Source organism: Mytilus galloprovincialis, chromosome 1 (assembly GCF_965363235.1).
Source record: "Mytilus galloprovincialis chromosome 1, xbMytGall1.hap1.1, whole genome shotgun sequence".
Classification (NCBI taxonomy): Eukaryota; Metazoa; Mollusca; class Bivalvia; order Mytilida; family Mytilidae; genus Mytilus; species Mytilus galloprovincialis.
In genome coordinates this window covers 72,833,801-72,860,332 of record NC_134838.1, presented here as the reverse complement: position 1 = coordinate 72,860,332, position 26,532 = coordinate 72,833,801, and the positions used below count along the sequence as shown (strand labels likewise).

General features: G+C 32.2%; 1 protein-coding gene across 3 annotated transcripts; it reads left to right on the top strand.

Annotated features, from left to right (window-relative positions):
* Positions 1-4: 4 nt before the first annotated feature.
* Positions 5-25,787, top strand: LOC143083229 (putative oxidoreductase YteT). Of its 3 annotated transcripts, none has more exons than XM_076259497.1 (12): positions 5-157; positions 2,588-2,706; positions 3,650-3,734; positions 4,669-4,742; positions 5,586-5,645; positions 7,708-7,872; positions 8,303-8,491; positions 12,570-12,668; positions 13,672-13,902; positions 14,638-14,704; positions 18,922-19,016; positions 22,003-25,787. In XM_076259497.1, the coding sequence occupies exons 2-12, from the start codon at positions 2,593-2,595 to the stop codon at positions 22,132-22,134; spliced, it is 1,311 nt and encodes a 436-aa protein (XP_076115612.1). In that variant the 5' UTR covers positions 5-157; positions 2,588-2,592; the 3' UTR covers positions 22,135-25,787. The 3 variants fall into 3 exon arrangements, with proteins under 3 accessions (XP_076115612.1, XP_076115603.1, XP_076115597.1); XM_076259488.1 differs by lacking the exons at positions 5-157; positions 8,303-8,491 and adding exons at positions 1,847-2,035; positions 8,530-8,715; XM_076259482.1 differs by lacking the exon at positions 5-157 and adding an exon at positions 1,857-2,035.
* Positions 25,788-26,532: the final 745 nt, after the last annotated feature.

Sequence of the window (26,532 nt, the reverse complement as noted above, 5' to 3'; positions counted from 1 at the left end):
ACTCTAATATTTTTGTCTGTAAAAATAGTAATGACAACACTGAGTATTTTGAAATAATATAGTTTATCAGATATTGCATTGCTTAAAATCATTTAGACATTCTGGTTTCAAATTAGATAAACTTTGAAATTGTAATTATCAAGTCGTTACTTAGTAGGTAAGTGCTTATAAAAGCCTAAAAACAATTTTCTTCAATACAGAGGGTTTGATTGACAGTGTCAAAGATCTTTGTCTTTTACCATTTATCAGGGGCGGATCCAGGAATTTGGAAATGGGGTGGCGAAGTTTTTAAAGATCGCTGAGCGGAGCGAGGCAAAAAAAATTTGGGACCTTTGGGCTAAAAAACATGAAATAAGTGTAAAACGCACTTTCCTGGAGTGGGGCAAGTATATTCTATAGTTACTCAAAAGTGTAAGGGTTTGACATTTTTTATGCTGTATTCTCCCTATTGATTGTCTATCATAAAATGATAATATGGATCCATAGCTATGTACTGATATATTTGATGTGGGACTTGTCAGTAAAAAATAGACCGTGGAAAATTCTCGTTTGTTGTATGTTAAGATAGCATAACCTCACAGATTTCTTGTTGTAAACAAGAAATACGCCGGGCTATTCGATGAAATTTACAATACGACCAAAACGATTTTAAAAAGTCAAACAATCAATTTTTATCCAAATGTTTGGTTGATATGTTTCACCTAACAAAATTAAGGGAGTTGAGGGATTCCAAATCAACCGAAGGCTACGAACTAGTCTGAAATGACAACGAATTTATGAATGAGTCGACAAATGGAGACATAAATGCCACACTCAGCAGTCAGGTTGCAGTCTGGTCTTGAAAAGGTTTCTTATAGCAAAAAGTGGACAAGATTATAATGTTTTCAATCCAGATACGGCCAGAATTGCTGTGGTTTTTTTTTTCATGAGAGTGTAATAGAGTATTTCTGTTTGGTTGAATTGTCACTACTTTTTTGCTCAATCCTGTGTCGCTTTGAAGGTATCGGGGTTGTCATCCTCAGCCTAAGCAACATGAGCAATGTTTTACCCTGGTCATGCTACATGTAGTTACTGTAATTTGAATTTCAAAATGACTGAGTGATGTTTTTTGTTGCACTGGTCAACTCCACCATAGCGAATCATATGACTTTGACATTGATGCATTTAAGGGCATACGATACAGTTACAGGGGAGGTTATGACGTTGCTTATGTAAAATGTTATTTTCGCAACGTCAAAATGTGACATATCAGGAAAAGATGCATTTTTCGACTGATTATTATCATTCAAACTGATTTAATTTTAAAACGAGTGCATGGACCCCTATTTTTTAAAACAACATTTTGTTTCATTTTTCAGGGAGATTACAATGTATGTGGATCAAATTTTATAAAACTGTAAATAGTGCATTTTTTTTAATTTGGATAAATATACAGCAAAAAATGACATTTTTTTCTCAATTCATGTCCATTTCATAATATGAGTTATTTCTGAATAAAAAATGCATAATTTTTTAGGATACTAATAAAATACAGAAATTACAAATTATTTAACAAAAACCAATTTGTGTTTATCTCTTAAAACAAAAAAGTAAATTTCTATCGAAAGAAAAAATACAGCCACAAATCTGAATTTTGAGCAATTATTCAAAATTTCGACCTCATTTAACTAAAAAAGGAGCACATGAAGGTACATGTATATATTTTATTACATTTTTGATTTAATCAGGCAAAAAATAGCCTATATGGAAATTTGCATCAAACTGTAAATATGGGATCAAAACTATCATATGCCCAACAACACTTAGGCTACATTGTAGTTCATAAAAACAAAACACCATGTTATTATACACCAATCTCCAGTTGTGTTTATGAGTTAGTTACACTTACTGACCCATGGTCAATCATTTTGTCAATCGGCAAAAACTTGGTTCTTACTATGACGTAGTAATATAAGCACTGCTATAGGAAATTAACTGAATGTGCACAGTAATTCAAGTCATCTATCCTGTCTACAATGGTCTATGGGATCAGCTGGTAGGTAAAAGGTTATTGAATCATTGTATATATAAATACAATTAAACAAGGTATTTGAAATCTGGAATAATTTTGAATTCTGAAAAATTATGAAAACCAAGCCAATTTAGGAGGGTTAGCCATGCATGTATGGATAAGGCATGTAAGGGGGGCTAGTTAGTTCATACTGAAAAGTTATATATTTATTGAAAGTAAAATTTATCTTTAGGCATGCACTCAAGGCTTATGCCATATAGTTGAGTTAGTTTTCGTCATACATTTCCTATCAATTTTCCATAATATTAAATTTATCTATATTCAAATAATTCCTTGTTGGTCAGAAGAAAATAATCTGTCACATATAACATCTGCACTGGCCACTGCCATGTTGAAATATCAATTAAGAAATGATTACAAAATATTTATATTCTCATACAAATAATTATGGACAGGAGAATGGGTGAGCTGTACTGAAAACTGAGTTTCAAGTGATAAAAAAGTGTAGTTAGATAAAAGAAGAAATCTATCCTGTCTTTTCCCTCTTTTGACGTTGGCATATTTGTATAATTTTAGGAACAATGTCTCATTCAGCACTAGAAAAAACAAAGATAGTGACAGCTATTGTTATTGGAGCAGGATGCAGGGGAAGTGGTTATGCTAGTTATGCTTTATGTGATAGGCACCCATTCAAGGTACATAATGTTCAGTAGTTGTCACTTGTTGATGTGGTTCGTAAGTGTTTCTCGTTTCACACTTTGTATATAGATCATGTAGATTAGACAGTTGGTTTTCCCATTTGAATAGTTTTACATGTGTAATTTTTGCCCTTCATAGTTTTCTGTTTGATGTGTTGAAGACCGTACTTTGACCTATAATGGTTTACTTTTACTAATTGTGACATGGATGAGAGAGAGTTATCTCATTGGCACACATATCACATCTTCTTATATCTATCTATAGTATTCAAAATGATTAATTTACTTGCCACAGTTATAAACAAAGAAACTAAACAAATAAATTTACTTATCAAATGCATTGGTACACACATTGTACATATCTAAGAGATGTAACTAAGAGTTATAATGTATCATAGAGACAAATAAACAAAATGATTGAAATAAAAAAGAAAACTATAGAGGCTAACATACAACATGTACAATGTTCCATTCTCATCAGCAGTGTTCTCCCCAGATATTTCATTTAGCATCCTGGTAAACAGGGGAAATTGAAATACCATCTTGTTTCTGAAAATTATAGCATCACATCCATAACATAATCTATAAGAAAATCAATTCAAATAGCATCACATTACCATGATGCTAAAAGGCCCTGGGGAGAACACTGCATCAGTAGGGTGTTTTTTCTAAGATCATCACTCATATCCTTCATTCTTATCTGTGCAAACGATAGGTAAAAAAAAAAACAATTTTTTTTCTATATTGGGAAAACAAATGAATTTTAATCAAACATCCATTTACCATGTTCACAATGAATCAGAAACAATTTCGAAAAAAAAATATCTTATCAACAATAATTATTAATTACATTTACAAAAACCTATGTTGATATCATAATTACATATTGCCTCTTATGTAGAATAGCATACTTAATCACTTTTCATACCTATTTTTCTAGGTGATAGGTGTGGCAGAACCTAGGGATGACTTTCGAAATAACTTTGTTGACAAATACAAGATTCCAAAAGAAAATATATTCAAAGGTATACTTTTAAAAGGGTAGAAAAGTTAAAACATTTGAGAATATTATAAAGTGATGTTAAATTAGATAAAGATTACAGTACGTTAGAAAACATAATGCCATCCTTTTTATATATTTCTGTAAATATGGTAAAGAAAAACTCTTATGGTACAAGTGAAAAAAAGTATTTAAAGTTAACACAAATCAAAGTTTATTTAGCAAAGCTTTACACAATTTATTTTATAGTGCAGTGACCTCAGTCATCTAAGGTTCCTGTAGACTTCACAAGGTTGCTCAAATATATTTCATAATTATAAAGCAAAAAAGACATACATTGTACTATGTTCAAAATGAACTTATCGTGAACTATTTGGATAAAGTGAAACCCAAAGTAAAACAGTGTATATATTAATGTTAAACTTTCAGCTGTGTTTTCCAGTCTTTGGAAACTCGTCTGATTCATTTAATTTAATTTGCTTATTATGCAGAGTGACATCACCAACATGCTAACTGATTATAATTTATTTTATTTTTACTTTATATTTTCCAAATATTGTTATTTATCCAAAGAAATGGACAATTAATTTTTGTACCAGAAGAAAATGTCTTCACTGCTTTGATGTTTTACGTGTATTTGGATGAAATCAAACCCTTCTCTTACATTCATATATAGAATTCATGTAGAAGAGGTTTCATATGTAAATATGTAAACAATACTTTTTCTTTAGATTACAGTGTATGATCCACAACTTATAATGTCAAAACAAAGACTTTGAATTAAAAACAGCCTTGCTGCTTTTCTGTTAAACATGCAAAGTTTAGTAGTAAAGCCAAGACTGGTCAACTAAATGTCCAATTGTTGTGACCTGCCTTCCTTAGACTGTTACTTTATAAGTTTGCACTTTCAATTCAATTAATTTTAATTTTTATCTATTTTACTTTTGGTTCTCATTAAGACTGGAAAGATGCAGCCCAGAAAGAGAAGATTGCAGATTGTGTAATAATATGTACTCAAGATAACCTTCATAAGGTATTTATAGTTCATAATTTCATATATGAAGTAGCTGCTAAGTTAAATAGAAAACAAAGGATGTGGGGTATCCATCCATGAAAATCAACTCATGCACAACAAAATGACAAACAAAAAGCAAAGGAACAGTGGTCTTATAACTGTTCTTCATCTCAAAGTCACAGTGAGGCCTTCAACACTGAGCAAAAACAAAAACCTCTCACCTCACTACAAGTTTAAGATGACCACTTGCATCTGTCCCTTTTGTCAAAATTATAGTAAACATTTCATTTCAAAGCTTTAATTAAGGTAACTCCCTCTGGGGAAAATGTTCCTTAGGTATATTTGCCAAAGAAATTACAGCACATTGCTAGGCCCCCACCATGGTAAAAAAAAAACATGGTCACCCGGTGTAAATGCAGAAAAATATTTTCCTATCTCTTACATTAAAACCCTTTGGATTTCTGTAATAAAACTTGGCATGATCATTATTTATTAAAAAAAAATTAATTAAACTTGAACAGCTGTGAAAATGTAGAAAAATTAGTCCTAGGAGCTGAGATATAAAACTTGGCATGAATATTCATCGCTTCTTAAACGGGTGTTAGGTGCTAGGAAGAAAAATCATACATAAAGATCTATGGGGGATAGTAATTGTTTCAGCATAAAAATCCACAGCTGTTTGAGGTTAAATAAGTGGTGCCTTCAATGGGTATAAGCTAGTGTTTGAATAAAATAACCCATATTTACTGTTAAACTGCATTCGGGTCCCTCTGTGATACGCACATTTATCCTTTAATTCAAATTTCCCTTTTCTACATTAAAATCTTCAAACAATTAACCCTGTACATATATATTTTACAGGACCCAGCTGTAGCATTTGCTAAACTGAAGTACCATATTTTGTTGGAAAAACCAATGGCAGTAAGTATATATCTACAGGATTTCTAGTTTTGTATACAGTGTTGTTTTGAGATATCTAATGAATTATACTTCTAACTTATCTACAAGATTAAAGATATAATGAATACTTTAAATTCAGATTTTTTTGCTATTTTACAAATCAGATTTTTAAACGATTGCAAAAATTAAAAAAAATTTGGTCGTTTATTGGTATCACATCGTCGTTGTTGTCAGCGTCATCCGAAGAACAGATGGTTTCCGGATAATACCTTTAGTATAAGTGAATAGAAATCAATTAACATAAGGTTTATTACCACTAAAGAAAGGTTGGGATTGATTTTTTTTTTTTTTTGTCCCAACAGTTTAGGAACAAGGGGCCCAAAAGGGGTCAACATAAGTATTTTCTCGGTTTTCGCACTATAACTTTAGTTTAAGCAAATAGAAATCTATGAAATTTTGACACAAGGTTTGTGACCACAAAATGAAGGAACTTGTGTGTAAGTGTATGGATCTTTCTGAAATTGTACCACAAGGTTCCATTTCAAAAACGGAAGGTTTGGGATTGATTGTTGGGGTTATGGCCCAAACTGTTTAGGAATTAGGGTCCAAAAAGGTCCAAAAAACAATACTTTTCTAATACTTTGTATAAATTACTTATGTCTTGACCAATTTCAAATGGGGTTTTATTCTTGAATTCTTGAGGTTCTTAAATATGTTGAGTCGAACCATTTATTAAGTTTTTGGAATTAGGTCCCCTTTTTTGAATTGGTCCACATGAGGTACAAAGGGTCCAAAATTAAACTTTGTTTGATTTCATCAAAAATTGAATTAATGAGGTTCTTTGATATGCCCAATCTAACGGTGTAATATATAGATTTTAACTTTGGGTCCCGTTTTCAACTTGGTCTACGTTATGGTCCAAAGGGTCCAAAATAAAACTTAGTTTGGTTTTAACAAAAATGAATTCTTGGGGTTCATTGATATGCTGAATCTAAACATGTATTTAGATTTTTAATTATGGGCCCAGTTTTCAAGTTGGTCAAAATTGGGGTCCAAAATTTAACTTTGTTTGATTTCAACAAAAAAATGAATGGATGGGGTTCTTTAGTATGCTAAATCTACCCATGTATTTAGATTTTTGATTTTTGGGCCCAGTTATCAAATTGGTCCACATTAAGGTCAAAAGGGTCCAAAATTAAACTTTGTTTGATTTCATCAAAAATTGAATTCTTGGGATTCTTTGATATGCTGAATCAATCCATGGCCATGTATTTAGATTTTGGATATTGGACCATAAGAAGTTCATTAGACCATATTCATTTTGTGTCAGAAACCTATGCTGTGTCAACTATTTAATCACAATTCAAATTCAGAGCTGTATCAAGCTTGAATGTTGTGTCCATACTTACCCCAATTGTTCAGGGTTACAAATCTGCTGTCGTATAAAGCTGCGCCCTCAGAGCATCTAGTTGTAGATGTTTTTAAATGTAACAGGTTTTTAAGCTGATGTTGAATAGGTTAATGAAATGTTTTTGCTTAGGTTTAGCTTACTTTTCAAATGGAAATAGTGTAAGCTACATGCATTGACACGACTTCATTTTCTATCATAATCATTGTCATTCACATCACACTTTGTCAATTTAGAACTCCTTGAAAGCAGCTGAACAGATTTCAACAAAACTTCAGAACACGTTGTTGTGCACCTACTATACAAATTTGATCTGAGAGAACTTTTGAGGTTTCTAAAACCTAAACATGAGTTTTGCAATTTGTGCTTAAAACATTCATTGGAGACAACATATGACACACATCTTAGAAGACTCACACCTTTTTTAAAATTTATATTGAAGGTTGTACAATATGGTTGCTAACTTTAATGTCATTCAATCTTTGGTGAAATACATGTATGTCTTGTTGGCAATCATATGATATCTCATCTTCTTATTTTTTTAAAAATGTGCACTATTGTTACTCACTGCTAATCATAGTTATCTGATGAGCAATACAAGAGCTTTCATTCTTCAACTTTATTGTTTTATAAGTAAAAAAACAATTTTGATTTGTATTCTAATTTTTATTACAGCCAACAGAAGAAGAATGCATGGAAATAGTAAAAACATGTAAAAGTGAAGGTGTACTTTTACAAGTTTGTCATGTACTTAGATACAGTCCATGGGCCATGAAGATTAAAGAAATAATAGACAGTGGTAGGATAGGAGATGTTGTTAATATACAACATTTAGAACCTGTAAGTATACAATCACATCTCCAATTAAGGATGATTCAAATATCTGTACCACAAGACATTATACTGTACCTGTTTTCACTGCAAAGCATTAATATTGATATTATTGACATTCTATGATAGCATAAACATGATAAATAAATTTGTGAATGAAATAATTTTTAACAAAATTTTCCATTTTTTAACTTAATTATCTCCCTTTTTGAAAATTTTATAGCACATTTATTTCAAAATACAAATGTATATAATGGAAGTTTGTATAGAAAAAGAATGACATTTTTACAAGAAGATTTATCATATAACTGAAGAAGAAGTAAAGAAAATTGACAAAGTAAGTGTAAACAAATATGATAGAGTAAATAAAGAAAAATCATTGATTTAATGTATATAATATACTGCTTTATTGCTCATTGTAAACTATTGACCATTTCAGGTAGGACATTGGCATTTTTCACATTCCTATGTAAGAGGAAATTGGCATAAAGAATCAGACAGTTCTAGTTCTTTACTGGCTAAATGTTGTCATGACCTTGATCTTATTAATTATTGGATGGGATCTAAAAACAGATGTGAAAAGATTTCATCTTTTGGCAAATTAAGCCATTTTACAAAAGAGAACAAGGTTTGTAAAGAACTTTATCGATTATGTAAAATTTTCAGGTTGGTCACTGGCATTTTGCCCATTCGTTTGTCAGAGGAAATTGGAACAATGAAATGGAAAGTTCAAATTCCTTGCTGCAGAAATGTTGCCATGACCTTGACCTTATTAACTTTTGGATGGGGAAGAATCGTTGTGAGAAAATTTCATCATTTGGTAATCTGAGTCATTTCTCACGTGAAGATAAGGTCAGTATAGAAACTTCAAACTAAGTTGAAGGTCTGGAGGTAATCATGAGGCACTGTAGTATCCAGGATCACATAGAATGTGTTAGGGGCGTCACTTGGCATTGGTCATCCCCGATGTGCTTACATGTCATGTAGGTCTCAAGTCATCACTAGGCATCCGTCTGTCAATATTACATAAGCTGTCATTTTCCTCCAGGACGAAAGTATAAATTGTAACTTATGCAGAGTATAAGTGTTGTTTATTCAGACGGGATGGTTTTTTCCATGAGATGGGGCAGTCGATTCCATTATAAGGTCAAAGGTCATGCCTAATTTGGTCTGTCTGTTATCAGGGATTAGGTTCTCAGAATACAATTGCAGTCTGCCAGCTTCTCACTTTTATTTGGCTGTTGAATACAAAGGACGTTTACTCTATAGAAATAAGTTTTCAATTTCACCCACCATCCACCCCAATCTACCACCTTCAATATTTCACTGAATGTGGGAACAGTTCTCAGCAACCCAGTGGTGTTTTATTAATAAATGACCATTATGAAATTCACCACTGGTTAATTTCTCTTCTTATCCCAAAGTAATTAACTACTTTTCATCTCTCCACCGTCAATTAAACTCCTTTTCATAGCACCTTGCTACGAGATGAAGCATCGCATCATCCCCTTTTTGGAACCCTCTGCGTTCCAGTTGATTGACGGAGTGTCCATGTCAACAGGGCCTGGAGCAAAATTTTCCCAGCTGAGATACTGACTCCCAAAGGGCAAACTTCTATTATAATAAAAGTGAAACTTTATCAAGCCTTTGTTATCAACAGCCTTATAAGTTTGTCGAAGTACTTGTGTTATGTTTAGTCATTTGTCTGGTTCTGGTTTTTATATGGTCAGTAATTGTGGTTCTTCATCTTAAAAAGACTAGCCGAGAGACTGTAGCATTTGGTCCCATGTTGTATATACATGTACAAAAAAAATGTACATGTTTATGATGAGTATGATTGCCACCAGCTGTTCCAGGGTTAAAGGGCAACATTCGAAGAAACTATCTTATAGAATCTTCAAACTAAGTTGAAGGTCTGGAGGTAATCATGAGGCACTGTAGTATCCAGGATCACATAGAATGTGTTAGGGGCGTCACTTGGCATTCGTCATCCCCTATGTGCTTACATGTCATGTAGGTCTCAAGTCATCACTAGGCATCCGTCTGTCAATATTACATAAGCTGTCATTTTCCTCCAGGACGAAAGTATAAATGAAGCACATATTACTTCCTGACAAACAAAGAATATTTTACTATGTTTTTGTGACTGGCTAATGCTTGCAATTTGCTCATTTAGGCTTTTAGTTAATTACATCATCATCATTTGGTTTCTGGTGGTTGAATGTCTCAATTGGCAAAGGTACCACATTGTTTTTATTAGTGTACCTCAGATATAAATATTCTCCCAGCTTCTTGACTTTTCTGTTTTTGATTTTTTTTAAGCAATAATTAAACAAAATGAATATTACCTAGTATATTATCACATGTATTTATTATATCTCTACTTTAAACAAGAGTGTGTCCCAAGTACACGGATGTCTCACAAGCACTATCGTTTTCATGGTCAGTGGACTGTGAAATTGGGGTAAAAACTCTAATTTGGCATTAAAATTAGAAAGATCATATCATAGGGAACATGTGTACTAAGTTTCAAGTGGATTTGACTTTAACTTCATCAAAAACTACCTTGACCAAAAACTTTAACCTGAAGCGGGACGAACGAAAGGGCGACTGAACGAACGGACCCACATACCAGAAAACCTATCCAGCTGCACTCAGCAAAGCAATTTATAACATCCAATACAAATCCATAACATGTAATTGACAAAAAATATTTCATTCAGTTAACATTTTGCTTTGTAATTATCTTTTGTGTTTCATTGCTAATGTTTTCAAAATGTGAACCTAATTAACATCAACATATAATCATTGAGCAGGTGAAAAATAAGTGAGCTCATAGACATGTAATAGAGACATGTTAATTTTTTTAATATAAATTTCATGTGTTTCTATTGTTTTTTTTTAAAACTTTGTCATAATTAACAGTTGTTAATTGATTACAGTTGTTAATTGATTTGGTATATTAAAAGTTATGTTTCAAAATAAATTAACACTATTTAACTTAACTTCCATGTTTGTTTACCCTTTCTTTCATCATGGTTTTGACCTTGAAAATGTGCTGTGTGATTGCCAAAGTACTGTCAAGAGGGCTTGTGGTCAAGGTTACTGTGTTACTATCAAGCTTTTGGCAAATTAGAGTATGGAAAGACAATAATTCAAAGCAGTAAATTTTTGCAGATTTTGAAGTGTTTTTTTGAAGAAAGTCTGTGTACTAACATGTTTTTTAAAATAAAAATTAGCCATTCAAGTAAATAAAACATATTCAACTGTTGTGAAATCAAATTTATCATATGACTTCGTGTTTATCTTAACCACTAACAGTATAAGTTATCACAGGTTTACCAGATTTTTTTCTATTTAGATTTGCATGCAGTATTGGTTGATCAATTGTTTTTTATGTCCTCACCCAAGCATTGAGTTTTTAAGTTTGAATTTTGGGGGCGTCACTTTTACCTTTCTAAAGTCATATCCCTCTACAAATGAAAATATTGCTGAATTCTTAATTTCCATTCCCTAACTTTAGTTTGCCTCAACTGAACTTTATGAAACTTCTGCACAATGCTGATTAACACAAAACACAGATCAAGTTCAAATTGTGTTGGCGTCACTTTAACCTGTCTAGATTTATGCCTCTTTACAAATTAAAAAAATTGCTTGATTTTGTTGATTGTTCTCTTACTTAAGTTTACCTCAACTAAATGTTATGATGTTTACACAATGCTCATTATCATAAAACTCAGATCAAGTACAAATTTTGGTAGCATCACTTTGACAGTTCTTGAGTTGTGTCTTCATGATTTATGCAATTATAGGCAAGTGGGGGCATCATCAGTGTCCCTTCGACACATTCCCCATTTATATTTTCTTAATCTATTTATTTTCTGTAATGAAATTGCTGAATTGATATGTTGGAATAATCTCAGATTTAAAAACAGGAATTTCATATTGTCCATCTGTAAGAAAATTTAGCTCCTAAACTTTTATTGATTATGATATTTCACTTACCAGAATATTCATAATTATAAGATTTGCAAAGGGAAAAATGAGTCTTTGATGCATGCTGTTTGCAGAGGTGTAAGCAGCATCAACAATTAAATTACTTTGTGATTAGGTCAGTTTAAGGGGAACCACAAAGGTCAATAATATTTGGTATACTATTGTATAAGCAGGCACATCTGATTTCCATGGAGATTATTGGGCTCCCTTCTCAGTCATTGTCTTTGAAACTTTTGTGTGGTTATCATGTTCAAGTTTGATCAGAAAAAATTGTGACTGTGGATTAATTTCAAAGTTTGTGAGTACATGAAAGGCAACTTTTACATATAAATAAACCTTGTAATAAAAAAACCCACATTATACTACCATGACTACTTATTATTATTCACAAACAAAATTGTATAGATCAAAACTTCAAGACTTACAAAAATGCTTTGATTTTGTAAGCATGCATTCTCATGTCATGATGAAAATAAGTGAAGTTCAAACATCTGTAAACTTTTGGGTCGCCATGACAATCACCAATGAAAGAAGATTTCGATAAGATTACAATATTGAAATAATGAATACATGTACAATATTATTGATGGATTATTTTACTGCATGCATTACAATTCTTATATTTATAGAGTGTTAAACAGTCAGCAGGTAATTTCTGCATATAAATGTATTTGTTGTAATAAAATGTCATCTTTTTTTTTATAATTTAGCCAAAGGGAGCTGCATCTAGGTGTTTAGATTGTCCACCATCCATAGAGCGTGTTTGTCCATATTCTGCTAAAAAAGTTTACCTTGAAAAAATAGCTAATGTGAGTATTATGTTTGGTGCGGATGCATGTGTATTGTTGTATTGAATACTCAGTATGGTAAAACAGGTGGGGAATTGTTTTCTTAAACTATCCTAAAAAATCAGTAAGAGCTAGTAGGCTGGGACGCCAATGAAATGCTTTCTTTTAGAATGTACTTGAGTGAAATTAAAAAAATCTAAAATTTTAAATTGATATCATAAATCAGAAGAGCATTAGTTAAGGGATTAAATAAGCTAAAAATATTGATACCGGGTTATAGAACACTTTTTGAGATATTTGATTTTTTTTTTAAACTTTGGGAGAAGACTGACCCAGACTCTTACCTTATATTAAGCATTGACATTACTTGGGTCTCAAATCATGAAATTGAAATCTAGATTATGCTGAAATTTTGGTATGTGACCTTTTATGAGCTATTAAAGTCTTATATGAAAAGAAAAGTGTGTGTTATGGGGCAAATTATTGATACCTTTTATTGTTGGAAAAATCAGAAAAGATCGAATATTTGACAAAAAAATCTTAAACCTCACCTAAATACATCCTTAAGTCACAAGTTCCCTCTTTAACGTGGCCTCAGGTTATTGATCACATTTAAACAAATACCAGGACAAAATAGAAAAAAATCAGTCTCGGGCAATTTTAAAGGTCACAAGAGTCTGCACTTGAATTATCATATTGCAGTCAAATAACACACTTAATACAAAATGTTAGGTTATTTTCTTTACATGTTGTGCATTAAAATATGCATTGATAGATTTATTGAAACTTTACAGAATTGTTAAAATTGGTGAAATTATTAAAGATAACTTTTGATTTTGAAAATTTTCTGATTATTTTTCATTCCAAAGCTATTGGAATTTAGCTGTCAAATTTACATGTTTATTGTGGATAAAGTTAAAAAAAAATAACATGTTATGACCACAAATGTATTATATAGATACAAAACAAAATCAGATTAAACCATTAATTTGATAGTAATGTAATTCTGAAAATTTGTTTTCAGGGACACAAAGGTTGGCCTTTGTCTGTTTTGCATTCATCTCCAGATATAGAAAATATAACTGAACTATTGAAGACTGGGCCTTATGGGAAATGTGTTTATGACTGTGATAATGATGTTATGTCCAATCAAGTGGTCAACATGCAATTTAAAAATGGTGCTACAGCAAATATGACTATGATTGCATTTACAGAAGCTATTTGTGATAGAAAAGTTACAGTTTTTGGAACTAAGGTGAATAAATAATTCGTATGAAAAAATATGGAGGTCACCTTCACTTGGTTTATATACTAGTTCTTGACTGGTTACACAGATTTTTAACAGAAAGATACACAGAGTTGTGTTTTCATCTTCATTAAAATGTAATATATACATATAAAGAAGAATTTAAATTTGTATTGTACATGTGCATTCAATTAATTTTTGAGATTACAATTTACATTGTTTGTCAAATGGTTAGAAAGATACTGCAATATAATGTGAGGAGAATTAATTATATGTGTAATCCTCATGTGATATTATTTTGCTTTGTACAATCCATAGGAAGTAAATAGTACATTTATACCATTATGATGGTCTCATGGTAGGGTCCTTAAACCTGAGATGCAAGCAGGTTGTGGGGTCAAAAATTATGTATTGATTGCTTCTCAGCTAGTATAATTTTACCTTTAGTGAAACTCCAGGATTACACATGTGTTTTGTGTATAAATATATCACATTATAACTAAAGTTATAAAGTAGTTCAGACAACACGGTCTATAGAAGTGTAATATCAAGGAAAGAAATTTACGAACCAATAGCTTTCAAAAGAGTTGTAGATAGATTAATCATATATAAGAATTATTTAACATAAAACTTTCATATTTAATTTGTTTTCTTATAAATCCTATGGACAATGATGGAAAAAGAAAAATTACCAACATGACAGGCAGATGAAACTTATAAACTGAAATTTATTTTTATTTTCAGGGAGAATTACAATGCCATGGAGCAGGGCACTCACTTGTATTATATGATTTCACAAGAGGAGATCATGGTAGGTAACTTTCACAGTAAAATTACTTAAGCATTTTCAACATCAGAGAAAGATCCAGTATTTTCATAAAGATATTTAGACTCCAACCTTAAAATAAATGAAGTTACCATTTTGTTTAACTTGACAAATAAGATAAATGGTGTCATAGAAGGTACATACCTTTCTAAATCAGGCACTGAGTGTGGATATTATGAGCTATCTAAAAACGAATATGAAACGGACTTCCTCTTACATATATATTTCTCAAACAGACCAATACTTTCAACTGTTGTTAAGCGACAAATTTAAAAAAAATTGTGTTTGTTAAAAAGAGCAAACAGCATACAAAACCTATTCTTTTATTAAGTGCTAATATGCCAATTTAATTGTAGCAATCAAAACATGCATGCTTCTTGGGTATATAGTCAGTCTTAGTCAAATAACAGTGATCTGGGTTTTTATGCCCCACCTACGATAGTAGAGGGGCATTATGTTTTCTGGTCTGTGTCTCCGTTCGTCCGTCCGCTTCAGGTTAAAGTTTTTGGTCAAGGTAGTTTTTGAAGAAGTTGAAGTCCAATCAAATTGAAACTTAGTACACTTGTTCCCCATGATATGATCTTTCTAATTTTAATGCCAAATTATAGTTTTGACCCCAATTTCATGGTCCACTGAACATAGAAAATGATAGTGCGAAGTTCAGGTTAAAGTTTTTGGTCAAGGTAGTTTTTGATGAAGGTAAAGTTACATCAACTTGAAACTTAGTACACATGTTCCCTATGATATGATCTTTCTAATTTTAATTCCAAATTAAAGTTTTGACCCCAATTTCACGGTCCACTGAACATAGAAAATGATAGTGCGAGTGGGGCATTCGTGTACTATGGACACATTCTTGTTTTTCCTTGTTTTTATGCCCTATATATGGGCATTATGTTTTCTGGTCTGTGCGTCTCTTCATTTGTCTGTCTGTCCCACTTAAGGGTAAAGTTTTTGGTCAAGGCAGTTTTTGATGAAGTTGAAGTCAAATCAACTTGAAACTTAGTACACATTTTCCTTTTGATATGATCTTTCTGATTTTAATGCCAAATTAGAGTTTTTTATAGACCGCAAACATTTTAATTTTTCGTCGTATATTGCTATCACGTTGGCGTCGTCGTCTGCGTCGTCGTCCAATTACTTTTAGTTTTCGCACTCTAACTTTAGTAAAAGTGAATAGAAATCTATGAAATTTTAACACAAGGTTTATGACCACAAAAGGAGGGTTGGGATTGATTTTGGGAGTTTTGATCCCAACATTTTAGGAATTAGGGGCCAAAAAAGGCCCAAATAAGCATTTTCTTGGTTTTCGCACAATAACTTAAGTTTAAGTAAATAGAAATCTATGAAATTTTGACACAAGGTTTATGACCACAAAAGGAAGGTTGGGATTGATTTTGGGAGTTGAGGTCTGAACAGTTTAGGAATTAGGGGCCAAAAAGGGGCCCAAGTAAGCATTATTCTTGGTTTTCGCACCATAACTTTAGTTTAAGTAAATAGAAATCTATGAAATTTAAACACAAGGTTTATGACCACTAATGGAAGGTTGGGTTTGATTTTTGGAGTTTTGGTCCCAACAGTTTAGGAATAAGGGGCCCAAAGGGTCCAAAATTGAACTTAGTTTGATTTCATCAAAAATTGAATAATTGGGGTTCTTTGATATGCCGAATCTAACTGTGTATGTAGATTCTTAATTTTTGGTCCCGTTTTCAAATTGGTCTACATTAAGGTCCAAAGGGTCCAAAATTAAACTTAGTTTGATTTTGACAAAAATTGAATCCTTGGGGTTCTTTGATATGCCGAATCTAACTGTGTATGTAGATTCTTAATTTTTGGTCCCGTTTTCAAATTGGTCTACATTAAGGTCCAAAGGGTCCAAAATTAAACTTAGTTTGATTTTGACAAAAATTGAATCCTTGGGGTTCTTTGATATGCCAAATCTTACTGTGTATGTAGATTCTTAATTTTTAGTCCCGTTTTCAAATTGGTCTACATTAAAGTCCAAAGGGTCCAAAATTAAACTAAGTTTGATTTTTAACAAAAATTGAATTCTTGAGCTTTTTTGATATGCTGAATCTAAACATGTACTTAGATTTTTGATTATGGGCCAAGTTTTCAAGTTGGTTCAAATCAGGATCCAAAATTATTATATCAAGTATTGTGCAATAGCAAGAAATTTTCAATTGCACAGTATTCAGCAATAGCAAGAAATCTTCAATTGCACAATATTGTGCAATAGCAAGAAATTTTCAATTGCACAGTATTGCGCAATAGCAAGAAATCTTCAATTGCACAGCATTGTGCAATAGCAAATATTTTCAATTGCACAGTATTGCGCAATAGCAAGAAATATCTAATTGCACAATATTGTGCAATAGCAAGAAATTTTCAATTGATTGGAGTTATCTTTCTTTGTCCAGAATAGTAGTTGAATCAACTTAAATCATTGTTTTATACAATATACAATGTATATTCACTTTTACTACCAACTGATAAATTAAAACAATCTTTACCATTCAGTGATAACAAGCACCTTTTGTTACATTTTAATATTTTATGATGTATTTAAATGAGTAGTTATTGTTGCAAACTCCATTAGAAATTTGAATTTAGATCAGTTTTGGAAAAAGGGAAAGGGGGATGTGAAAAAAAAAATGGGGGGGGGGGGGGTTAAATTTTTCTCATTTCAGATTTCATAAATAAAAAGAAAATTTCTTCAAACATTTTTTTGTGAGGATTGATATTCAATAGCATAGTGAATTGCTCAAAGGAAAAAAAGTATTTTAAGTTCATTAGACCACATTCATTCTGTGTCAGAAACCTATGCTGTGTCAACTATTTAATCACAATCCAAATTTAGAGCTGAATCCAGCTTGAATGTTGTGTCCATACTTGCCCCAACCGTTCAGGGTTCAACCTCTGCGGTCGTATAAAGCTGCGCCCTGTGGAGCATCTGGTACTCGAATTTTATGGTCCACTGAACATAGAAAATGTTAGTACGATTTAGGCATACGTTTACTATGGACACAATCTTGTATTTTTATACACCTGTCAAAATTTTGACGGGACGTATTATGGTATACAAATGTCCGGTGTCCGTCCGTCCGTCTGTTTGTCTGTCCGTCTGTCCGTCTGTCTGTCTGGCGTAAACATGTCGAACCGTAACTTGAGAACGACTTATCCAAATTTCATGAAACTTAATATAGTTGTTTCTTATGATGGTCAAATGATCTGTATACTTTTTGGTGAAAATAAGATTAATACTTTTTGAGTTACGGCACTTTGTAACTAAAACAAGGGGATGTTTTTTTTCACATGTCTCACCGTATTTCAAAAACGATTCTTGATTATGGCTTAAAACTTTAAAAACTTCTTAGTTATATTAATTTTAATATATGTGTACTTTTTGGTGATGATTCAAAGTTTCATTTTTGAGTTATTGAGTATTTTGTAAAAAAGGGGGAGGGGTATTTTACATGTCGCGCCATATCTCAAAAACGATTTATGATTATTGCTTAAAACTTTACACATGTCTTTGTTATATTAATCTAAAGATCTGTATACTTTTTGGTGATGATTCTAAATTTCATTTTTGAGTTATTGAGTATTTTGTAAAAAAGGGGGAGGGGTTTTTTACATGTCGCGCCATATCTCAAAAACGATTTATGATTATTGCTTAAAATTTTACAAATGTTTTTGTAATATTAATCTTAAAAGATCTGTATACTTTTTGGTGATGATTCAAAATTTCAGTTTTGAGTTATTGAATATTTTGTAAAAGAGATGGAGGGGTTTTTTACATGTTGTGCCGTATCTCAAAAACAGTTTATGATTATTGCTTAAAACTTTACACACTTCTTTGTTATATTAATCTTAAGATCTGTATACTTTTTGGTTTTGATTCAAAATTTTATTTTAGTGATAGGTTTTTGTAAAAAAAAACAGGGTGGGGGGTTTCACATGTCCTGCTGTGTCTCAAAAAGAATATATGGTTATTGCTTAAAACTTTCTCAGAAACTATTGATGATTATTGCATAAAACTTCCACACAAGACGTCGGGCATATCATGCGCTCATTGCGCAGCTGTTTATTATATTTCATGATACTTTCTATACCTTACTATCCTCTTCAAGTCCATTTGGACATAAGACCTTATGATATATTGTACCTTGTATAATAGTTAATTATTATATGTGTTTCAGATAGAATTGATACAACAGCAAAAATGATGAAAGGTTTATCAGGACATGGTGGTGCTGATTTCTACTGCATGGACAGTTTTGTTGAAGCTGTTGTTGTATGTATACAAGCAGTATAATTTATGCTGACATTTATTGAGCACTTATATTCTTTTTTAATTTTAGTTTCTTGTGTATAATTCAGAGTTTATTATGATGTCCATTATCACTGAACTAGTACACATATTTGTTCAGGGGATGACTTTGAGTGCGAGAGTTTCTCACTGCATTGAAGACCTCTTGGTGGCCTTCAGCTGTTGTCTGCTCTATGAACAGGTTGTTGTCTCTGACTTATTCCCCATTTCTTTTCTTAATTTTAGTTCTAGATTTGTTTTTAACAGGTTTTTATATGCCTGTCAAAATTTTGACGGGACGTATTATGGTATACAAATGTCCGGTGTCTGTCTGTCCATCTGTCCGGCGTAAACATGTCGCACCGTAACTTGAGAACGACTTACTGTGAAAGTACTTTAATTCGTGGGTATCAATTTTCGTGGTTTGAGCAATATTTACATGTTCGTGGGTTTTTAAATTCGTGGATTTTAGTTTTCTAAAAACAAAAAAACAAAAATTGAAGCCTTTAGAAACGAGGGTTACAAATAGTCTAGATTGAAGAAAATTGCAAAGTAAACATTGACCCGTGTAAATCGTAGTGATAACACTAATTAACCCATGATAAAGTGATCAACAGATTAAAGACCATCAAAGGTGTTAATTAGGCCATTAACATGTCACCTAAAGAAAACAGTCACATAAACAAATGCTATGAATTGCCAAATAATTCTTATCAAAATCAAGACCAGCATAATTTTTTTATTTCTTATATGTACGAGAACTATGAGGATATAAAATGAACACTTTATCATACTAGCATATCAATACCGGAAATCTGACTTTCATTGATCAAAAACAAAAGTTGTACATTTTAGGTTATTAAAGATTAAATGGGTATAATCCTGCATGCGGTTGTAGTTCTGTGACTGCTATTAAAGTATTCTCAAAGTTGGTGCTATTCAATATCTTCTCTTAGACTAGATCATACATGTCATATCAGTAGTCAAACCTACCGATTGGGATCTTTCCAGGTCTTGATTTAGACAATGGTTATTTTATTTCGTTGGACACTTAAATTCGTGGATAAAGTCATCCACGAAAACCACGAAAATTGGTACCCCACGAATAAAAGTACTTTCACAGTATCCAAATTTCATGAAACTTAATATAGTTGTTTCTTATGATGGTCAAATGATCTGTATACTTTTTGGTGAAAATAAGATTTAAACGTTTTGAGTAACGGCACTTTGTAACTAAAACAGGGTTTGTTTTTTTTCACATGTCGCACCATATCTCAAAAACGATTCTTGATTATTGCTTAAAACTTTACACATTTCTTTGTTATATTAATCTTAATATCTGTATACTTTTTGGTGATTATTCAAAATTTCATTTTTGAGTTATTGAGTATTTTGTAAAAAGGGGGGGGGTTTACATGTCACGCTGTATCTCAAAAACGATTTATGATTATTGCTTAAAACTTTACACACTTCTTTGTCATATTAATCTAAAGATCTGTATACTTTTTGGTGATGATTTAAAATTTCATTTTTGAGTTATTGAGTATTTTGTAAAAAAGGGGGAGAGGGTTTCTGAATGTCATGCCGTATCACAAAAACGATTTATGATTATTGCTTAAAACTTTACACACTTCTTTGTTATATTAATCTAAAGATCTGTATACTTTTTGGTGATGACTCAAAATTTAATTTTGGAGTTATTGAGTATTTTGTAAAAAAGGGGAGGTTTTTTTTTTCATGTCACGTCGTATCTCAAAAACAATTACTGATTATTGCTTGAAACTTTACACACTTCTTTGTTTTATTTATCTAAAGATCTGTATACTTTTTGGTTTGATTCAAAATTTCATGTCCCGCCGTGTCTCAAAAACAATAAATGGTTATTGCTTAAAACTTTCTCAGAAACTATTTATGATTATTGCATAAAACTTCCACACAAGACGTCCGGCGTATCATGTGCTCATTGCGCAGCAGTTTATTATTTCCCTTTATTCCTAGTCTTCTAAGTTTTGAATTTTGTTCTTAATATAATTAGAGTTTTTGACTGTACAATTGAAATTGCAGGGTTAAACATTAGTTTCAGTTTTGACCATTTTAAACTAAACAGTTTGACCTGAGTGGTCAAAAGGGAATTTATTTTTCTGACAAATATTGAGTGGGTAATTCAGTAAAGCTTTGTATATTTTTATGCACCCGCCATAGCAGAAGGGATATTAAGTTTTACCCTTGTCTGTCTGTCCAACCATTCGCCCGTCCATCCAAAGTTGGATTCCATTCTCTTACTTTGGTTTGCCTCAACAGAATGTTATGAATCTTATACACAATGCATATAACTACAAAAAACAGATCAAATTTGAATTTTGGTGGCGTCACTTTTACTGTTTTTGAGTTATGCCCCTTTACAAATTGAAAATTGCTGAATTTTTCATTTATTTTCTCTTAATTTTGTCTCAACCTAATATTATGAAACTTATACACAATGCTTATTACCACAAAACTCTGATCAAGTCCAAATTTGGTTTGTGTAACTTCTTTGGTTCTTGAGTAATGTCCCTTTATAATATTGTATGAAAGCAGAGGCGTCATCTCTTTTCCACTTATTTACATTGTGCTGTGTTATATAAAGCCTTTCATTTATATAAAAGTTATGAATTAAGGCTGTGGTATATATTAACTGAGGCAGCAACCCATAACCATAAAGTAATAGACAATTAAATGTCAGGATACTGCCTTGAACAATACATTAGTGTCAATACCGTATATAAATATTTGGGTGTAAATTTTGAATTAATTTTTATATACACATGTACTATTAAAGATTTTCCATCACTGCCACTTACCTCCTTTTTGACAAAGATATCAAAATTTAAAGTAAGAAAACAACTGACAATATCAGGACTTTTGAAATGGCTGGGATAAACTAGATGGGTTAGATCTATATATCAAAGTGGTTTCTTTTTTTTTTTCACAGCAAAATGATCCAGAAAAAATCCGTACGGGACCCGATGAGACTTTATACAGCCATATGTTGGTGTTTGCTGCTGAAAAAGCTAGAAAAGAAAACAAAGTAATATCCATGTCCCCAGATGGAACATTTACTTGATGTCCAGGGATCTCCATGCGCCATCGTTCAAATATCTTGCGCCATTGTCAAATGATCAGTGCCATCGTTAAATTGTGTTCCGCCATCGTTCAAAACTCTTATTGGTTTTTTATAGCCCGAAGCCATTTTTTTTAGCAATTATAATCAAATGTTATTGCATAGCCCTTAGGCTTTTTTTTTATATTATAATCCAATACAGTTCTAACGCCTGAGGGATATCCGTCTTAAGATCGCTAATCACTTGTACCTGAGCTTGTACAGATAGATAAACAAACCAGACAGGAGATTACTTTCTGAAGATAGACGATTCATTTATCAAATTATTTAACTAAGTTTAAGCAAATGCTAATGATAATTTAAATTAAATAAATAAATTAATAATCCAGTTACGAAGAAAACAGTTTTACAAGTTGAAAACATGCTTTTATTTTGACTTACACAATCAGCATCCCCCTTTTTTAAGAAGTACAAAATAAGACGTAAAATATTAATATTATTTCGTCGTAATTAACTCGAGTACTGCTGTACTGATAATATAGAATTACTTTAAAAGTTAAAACTAAAAACTAAAATACTAACTGTGAAGAAATACTGTATCATAATTCCAAATTCATTTCGTAATTTACAATCAAATTGATACATCCACGTTTCCGGTTTATTGTCGAGCCTGCAACTTTTGTTGCAGAAAGCTCGACATAGGGATAGTGATCCGGCGGCGGCGGCGTTAGCTAACTTCTTAAAAGCTTTATATTTTAGAAGGTGGAAGACCTGGATGCTTCATACTTTGTATATAGATGCCTCATGTTACGAAGTTTCCGTCAGTCACATGTCCAATGTCCTTGACCTCATTTTAATGGTTCAGTGACCACTTGAAAAAAAAGTTCAAATTTTTTGTAATGTTGAATTCTCTCTTATTATAAGTAATAGGATAACTATATTTGCTATGTGCGTACCTTGCAAGGTTCTCATGTCTGTCAGACAGTTTTCACTTGACCTCGACCTCATTTCATGGATCGGTGAACAAGGTTAAGTTTTGGTGGTCAAGTCCATATCTCAGATACTATAAGCAATAGGGCTAGTATATTCAGTGTATGGAAGGACTGTAAGGTGTACATGTCCAACTGGCAGGTGTCATCTGACCTTGACCTCATTTTCATGGTTCAGTGGTTATAGTTAAATTTTTGTGTTTTGGTCTGTTTTTCTCATACTATATGCAATAGGTCTACTATATTTGTTGTATGGAATGATTGTAAGGTGTACATGTCTAGCGGGCAGATGTCATGTGACCTTGACCTCATTTTCATGGTTCAGTGGTCAAAGTTAAATTTTTGTGTTTTGGTCTGTTTTTCTCATACTATATGCAATAGGTCTACTATATTTGTTGTATGGAACGATTGTAAGGTGTACATGTCTAGCGGGCAGATGTCATGTGACCTTGACCTCATTTTCATGGTTCAGTGGTCAAAGTTAAATTTTTGAGTTTTGGTCTTTTTATCTAATACTATATGCCATAGGTCAACTATATTTGGTGTATGGAAATATTTTATGATCTTTATGTCAGTCGCACAGGTTTTATTTGACCGTGCTCTCATTTTCACGGTTCATTGCACAGTGTTAAGTTTTTGTGTTTTGGTCTATTTTTCTTAAACTATAAGTAATAGGTCAACTATATATGTTGTATAGAAGCATTGTTAGCTGTACATGTCTGCCTGGCATGGTTCATCTGACCTTGACCTCATTTTCAAGGTTCATTGGTCTATGTTTAGTTATCTTGGTTAATGTTAAGTTTATGTGACAGTTGTTAAAGATTAGCTTGATACTAAGGACTATCAACATAATATCAATGATTAGTATAGAAGGCGAGACATTTCAGCGTGTGCACTCTTGTATTCAGACTCTACAAAGATGCTTGTTGCATAGCATCAATTTGCTAGATAAAGTCATTAAAAACCTTTTCATTTATCAACGTTTGCTTTACAAATCTCTTCAACCTTTTACATTACCCGTACAAATCGGTAATGGGTTCATGACTTCTGAATTTGACAGTGTCCGTGAAAAATAAGCTCCACATGATTTTTAACCCCAATAACAATTACCAAAACTAGCAAGAAAACTACATGGGGACCTTCGTGACAGCTGTTGGTCATTCTCGACTAAGGAGGGGGGGACCATGAAGGCTTGGTATTTGAATGGTTACAAATGGCAATTAATGAAAATATTGACATGATTGATACTTCTATAATGAAAATCAAATAAATATAATTTAGATAAGCAATGAACTAGCATGTTCACCATTCCTTACATGAAGAAATGAAATACTTTCGATCACGCTACGCTATACTACGTAGACACGGTTTGTGATAGCGAAAGTTCCTCCATCGTTCAATTTTCATCCATGGAGATCCCTGGATGTCTCTATGTTATAACTTTTCATTTAAAAATACATGTCAGCTACTGTGAATTCATTATTATTCGTTGGATACCAATTTTTTTGTGGCTTTCGTGGGTACAGGTGAAAGACGAAATTAAATGTTTTCAAATCACTACATTGCTGGTAGTATTTTCATTTATCATACAAGTCATGTACCTGTACTTTTTATCATATTGTTGAAAAATGCATGATATGAACTATTAATAATATTGTTTTGAAAAGTATGGAGACAAATTCTGTATATCTGTTTATTAAATGTGTATATGTCACTGAGCTAAATACTGAATCTACTGTACATTCCTGCATAAAATTGAATCATATGAGTTATCTCCCATATGAAGCAATAAGATGATCACACAATAGACCACTTTCAAGTTCATTCGTCACCGGAAAAAAACTTGTCAATTTTGCGCGCCTTTGTGATGTCATTTACCAGATAGAGGGGGTTGCCTGTATCCCTGCACTATCAACATTCATCAAGCGTCTAAGTGATCGTCATTGTGCAAGATAAACTAGAAATAATTTTTGTTTCGTAGGTACTTAAGCATAATTCCCCAATGACAGCAGTGTTGATTGTCAATTATGAGTATTTAGTTTGCCGAATAAATCATGCAGTATAGTATTATTATTTTCCAACCACTTGCTCAACATTGGAATGGAAGTGACGATGCCCCTAAAGGTACGAATGAATCAGTTCACTAAAACCAGAGTTTTGGGTGGTGATGCATCGAACTTTAAAGTTGTCTATTTACTTCATTTAAATAAAAAGCCTGTCAAATGAATTTTATTACAACAGATAAACTTCATTTCATTACAATTATTTGCAAAAAAAAGTGATTCAAAATGGTGCAAGACTTCAATACTACTTTTTATAAAGTCATTTACATTGACCGACTGTGCAAGGGCAGTATAGTCAGTCAATGTCGTTAAAAACTTCCATCATCATTGACCTCATTTATTATATGGAAAATTTTACACTGAATAATTTATAGCACTTGGAAATTATTTTCTATGTATATGAAAGAATAATGAAAATAAGACTAAGATATGTTATATTATATGTTATATATGAATTTATTTGTTTTGTTATGTTATAGTTAATGGTTGATTGTTAATTTATTGATTTAAAAAAAATAATCACTAATTCAGATATTAATTTATTTGCCATCTTGTTATAGTGCAAATACTTTTGAATTTTTAAATAAAATCATGATTATATGACTATTATTCTTTGAAATCATGCAGGAAATGACAACATAGAGACTCAATGACATTGTTAAAATGCGCCCACCGTAATGAAGGGGGCATTATGATAATCCTTGTTCAATTGCACGTCTGTCTGTATCTCATTACATCCGGATATTGGTTTCCAATCTCTAACTTTAGTTTGCCTCTACCAACCCTCTACCAAATGTTAAGACAAAACATATATTAAGGTGGTATGGGTGTCTAAATTAAAAATTATAGAATTTGTTCATACTTTGTCAAAGTGTTGTTTATATTGTGATATGTTCAAAAAGATAATAAAAATGATAGGTCACTGAGCATTTTCTCAAGCTACAGGTTGTGACAAAATGGAGGGTCGTAACTAGGGTTCGAATTCAGGGGAGGCAGGGTTTGGGGACCGCCGATTAAGCCCCCTTTGATAGGGGTAGGGGCAGTAAAAGTGAATAGAAATCTATGAAATTTTAACACGAGGTTTATGACCACAAAAGGAAGGTTGGGATTGATTTTGGGAGTTTTGGTTCCAACATTTTAGGAATTAGGGGCCAAAAAGGGCCCAAATAAGCATTTTCTTGGTTTTCGCACTATAACTTTAGTTTAAGTTAATAGAAATCTATGAATTTTGACACAAGGTTTATGACCACAAAACAAAGGTTGGGATTGATTTTGGGAGTTTTGGTTCCAACAGTTTAGGAATTAGGGGCCAAAAAAGGACCCAAATAAGCATTATTCTTGGTTTTCGC

Excerpts from the sequence above, each read along its gene's own strand:
- LOC143083229 (XM_076259482.1), top strand. Across the intron at positions 7,873-8,302 it reads ATATACAACATTTAGAACCT|GTAGGACATTGGCATTTTTC; the intron begins GTAAGTATACAA and ends TGACCATTTCAG. Across the intron at positions 14,705-18,921 it reads TTTCACAAGAGGAGATCATG|ATAGAATTGATACAACAGCA; the intron begins GTAGGTAACTTT and ends TATGTGTTTCAG.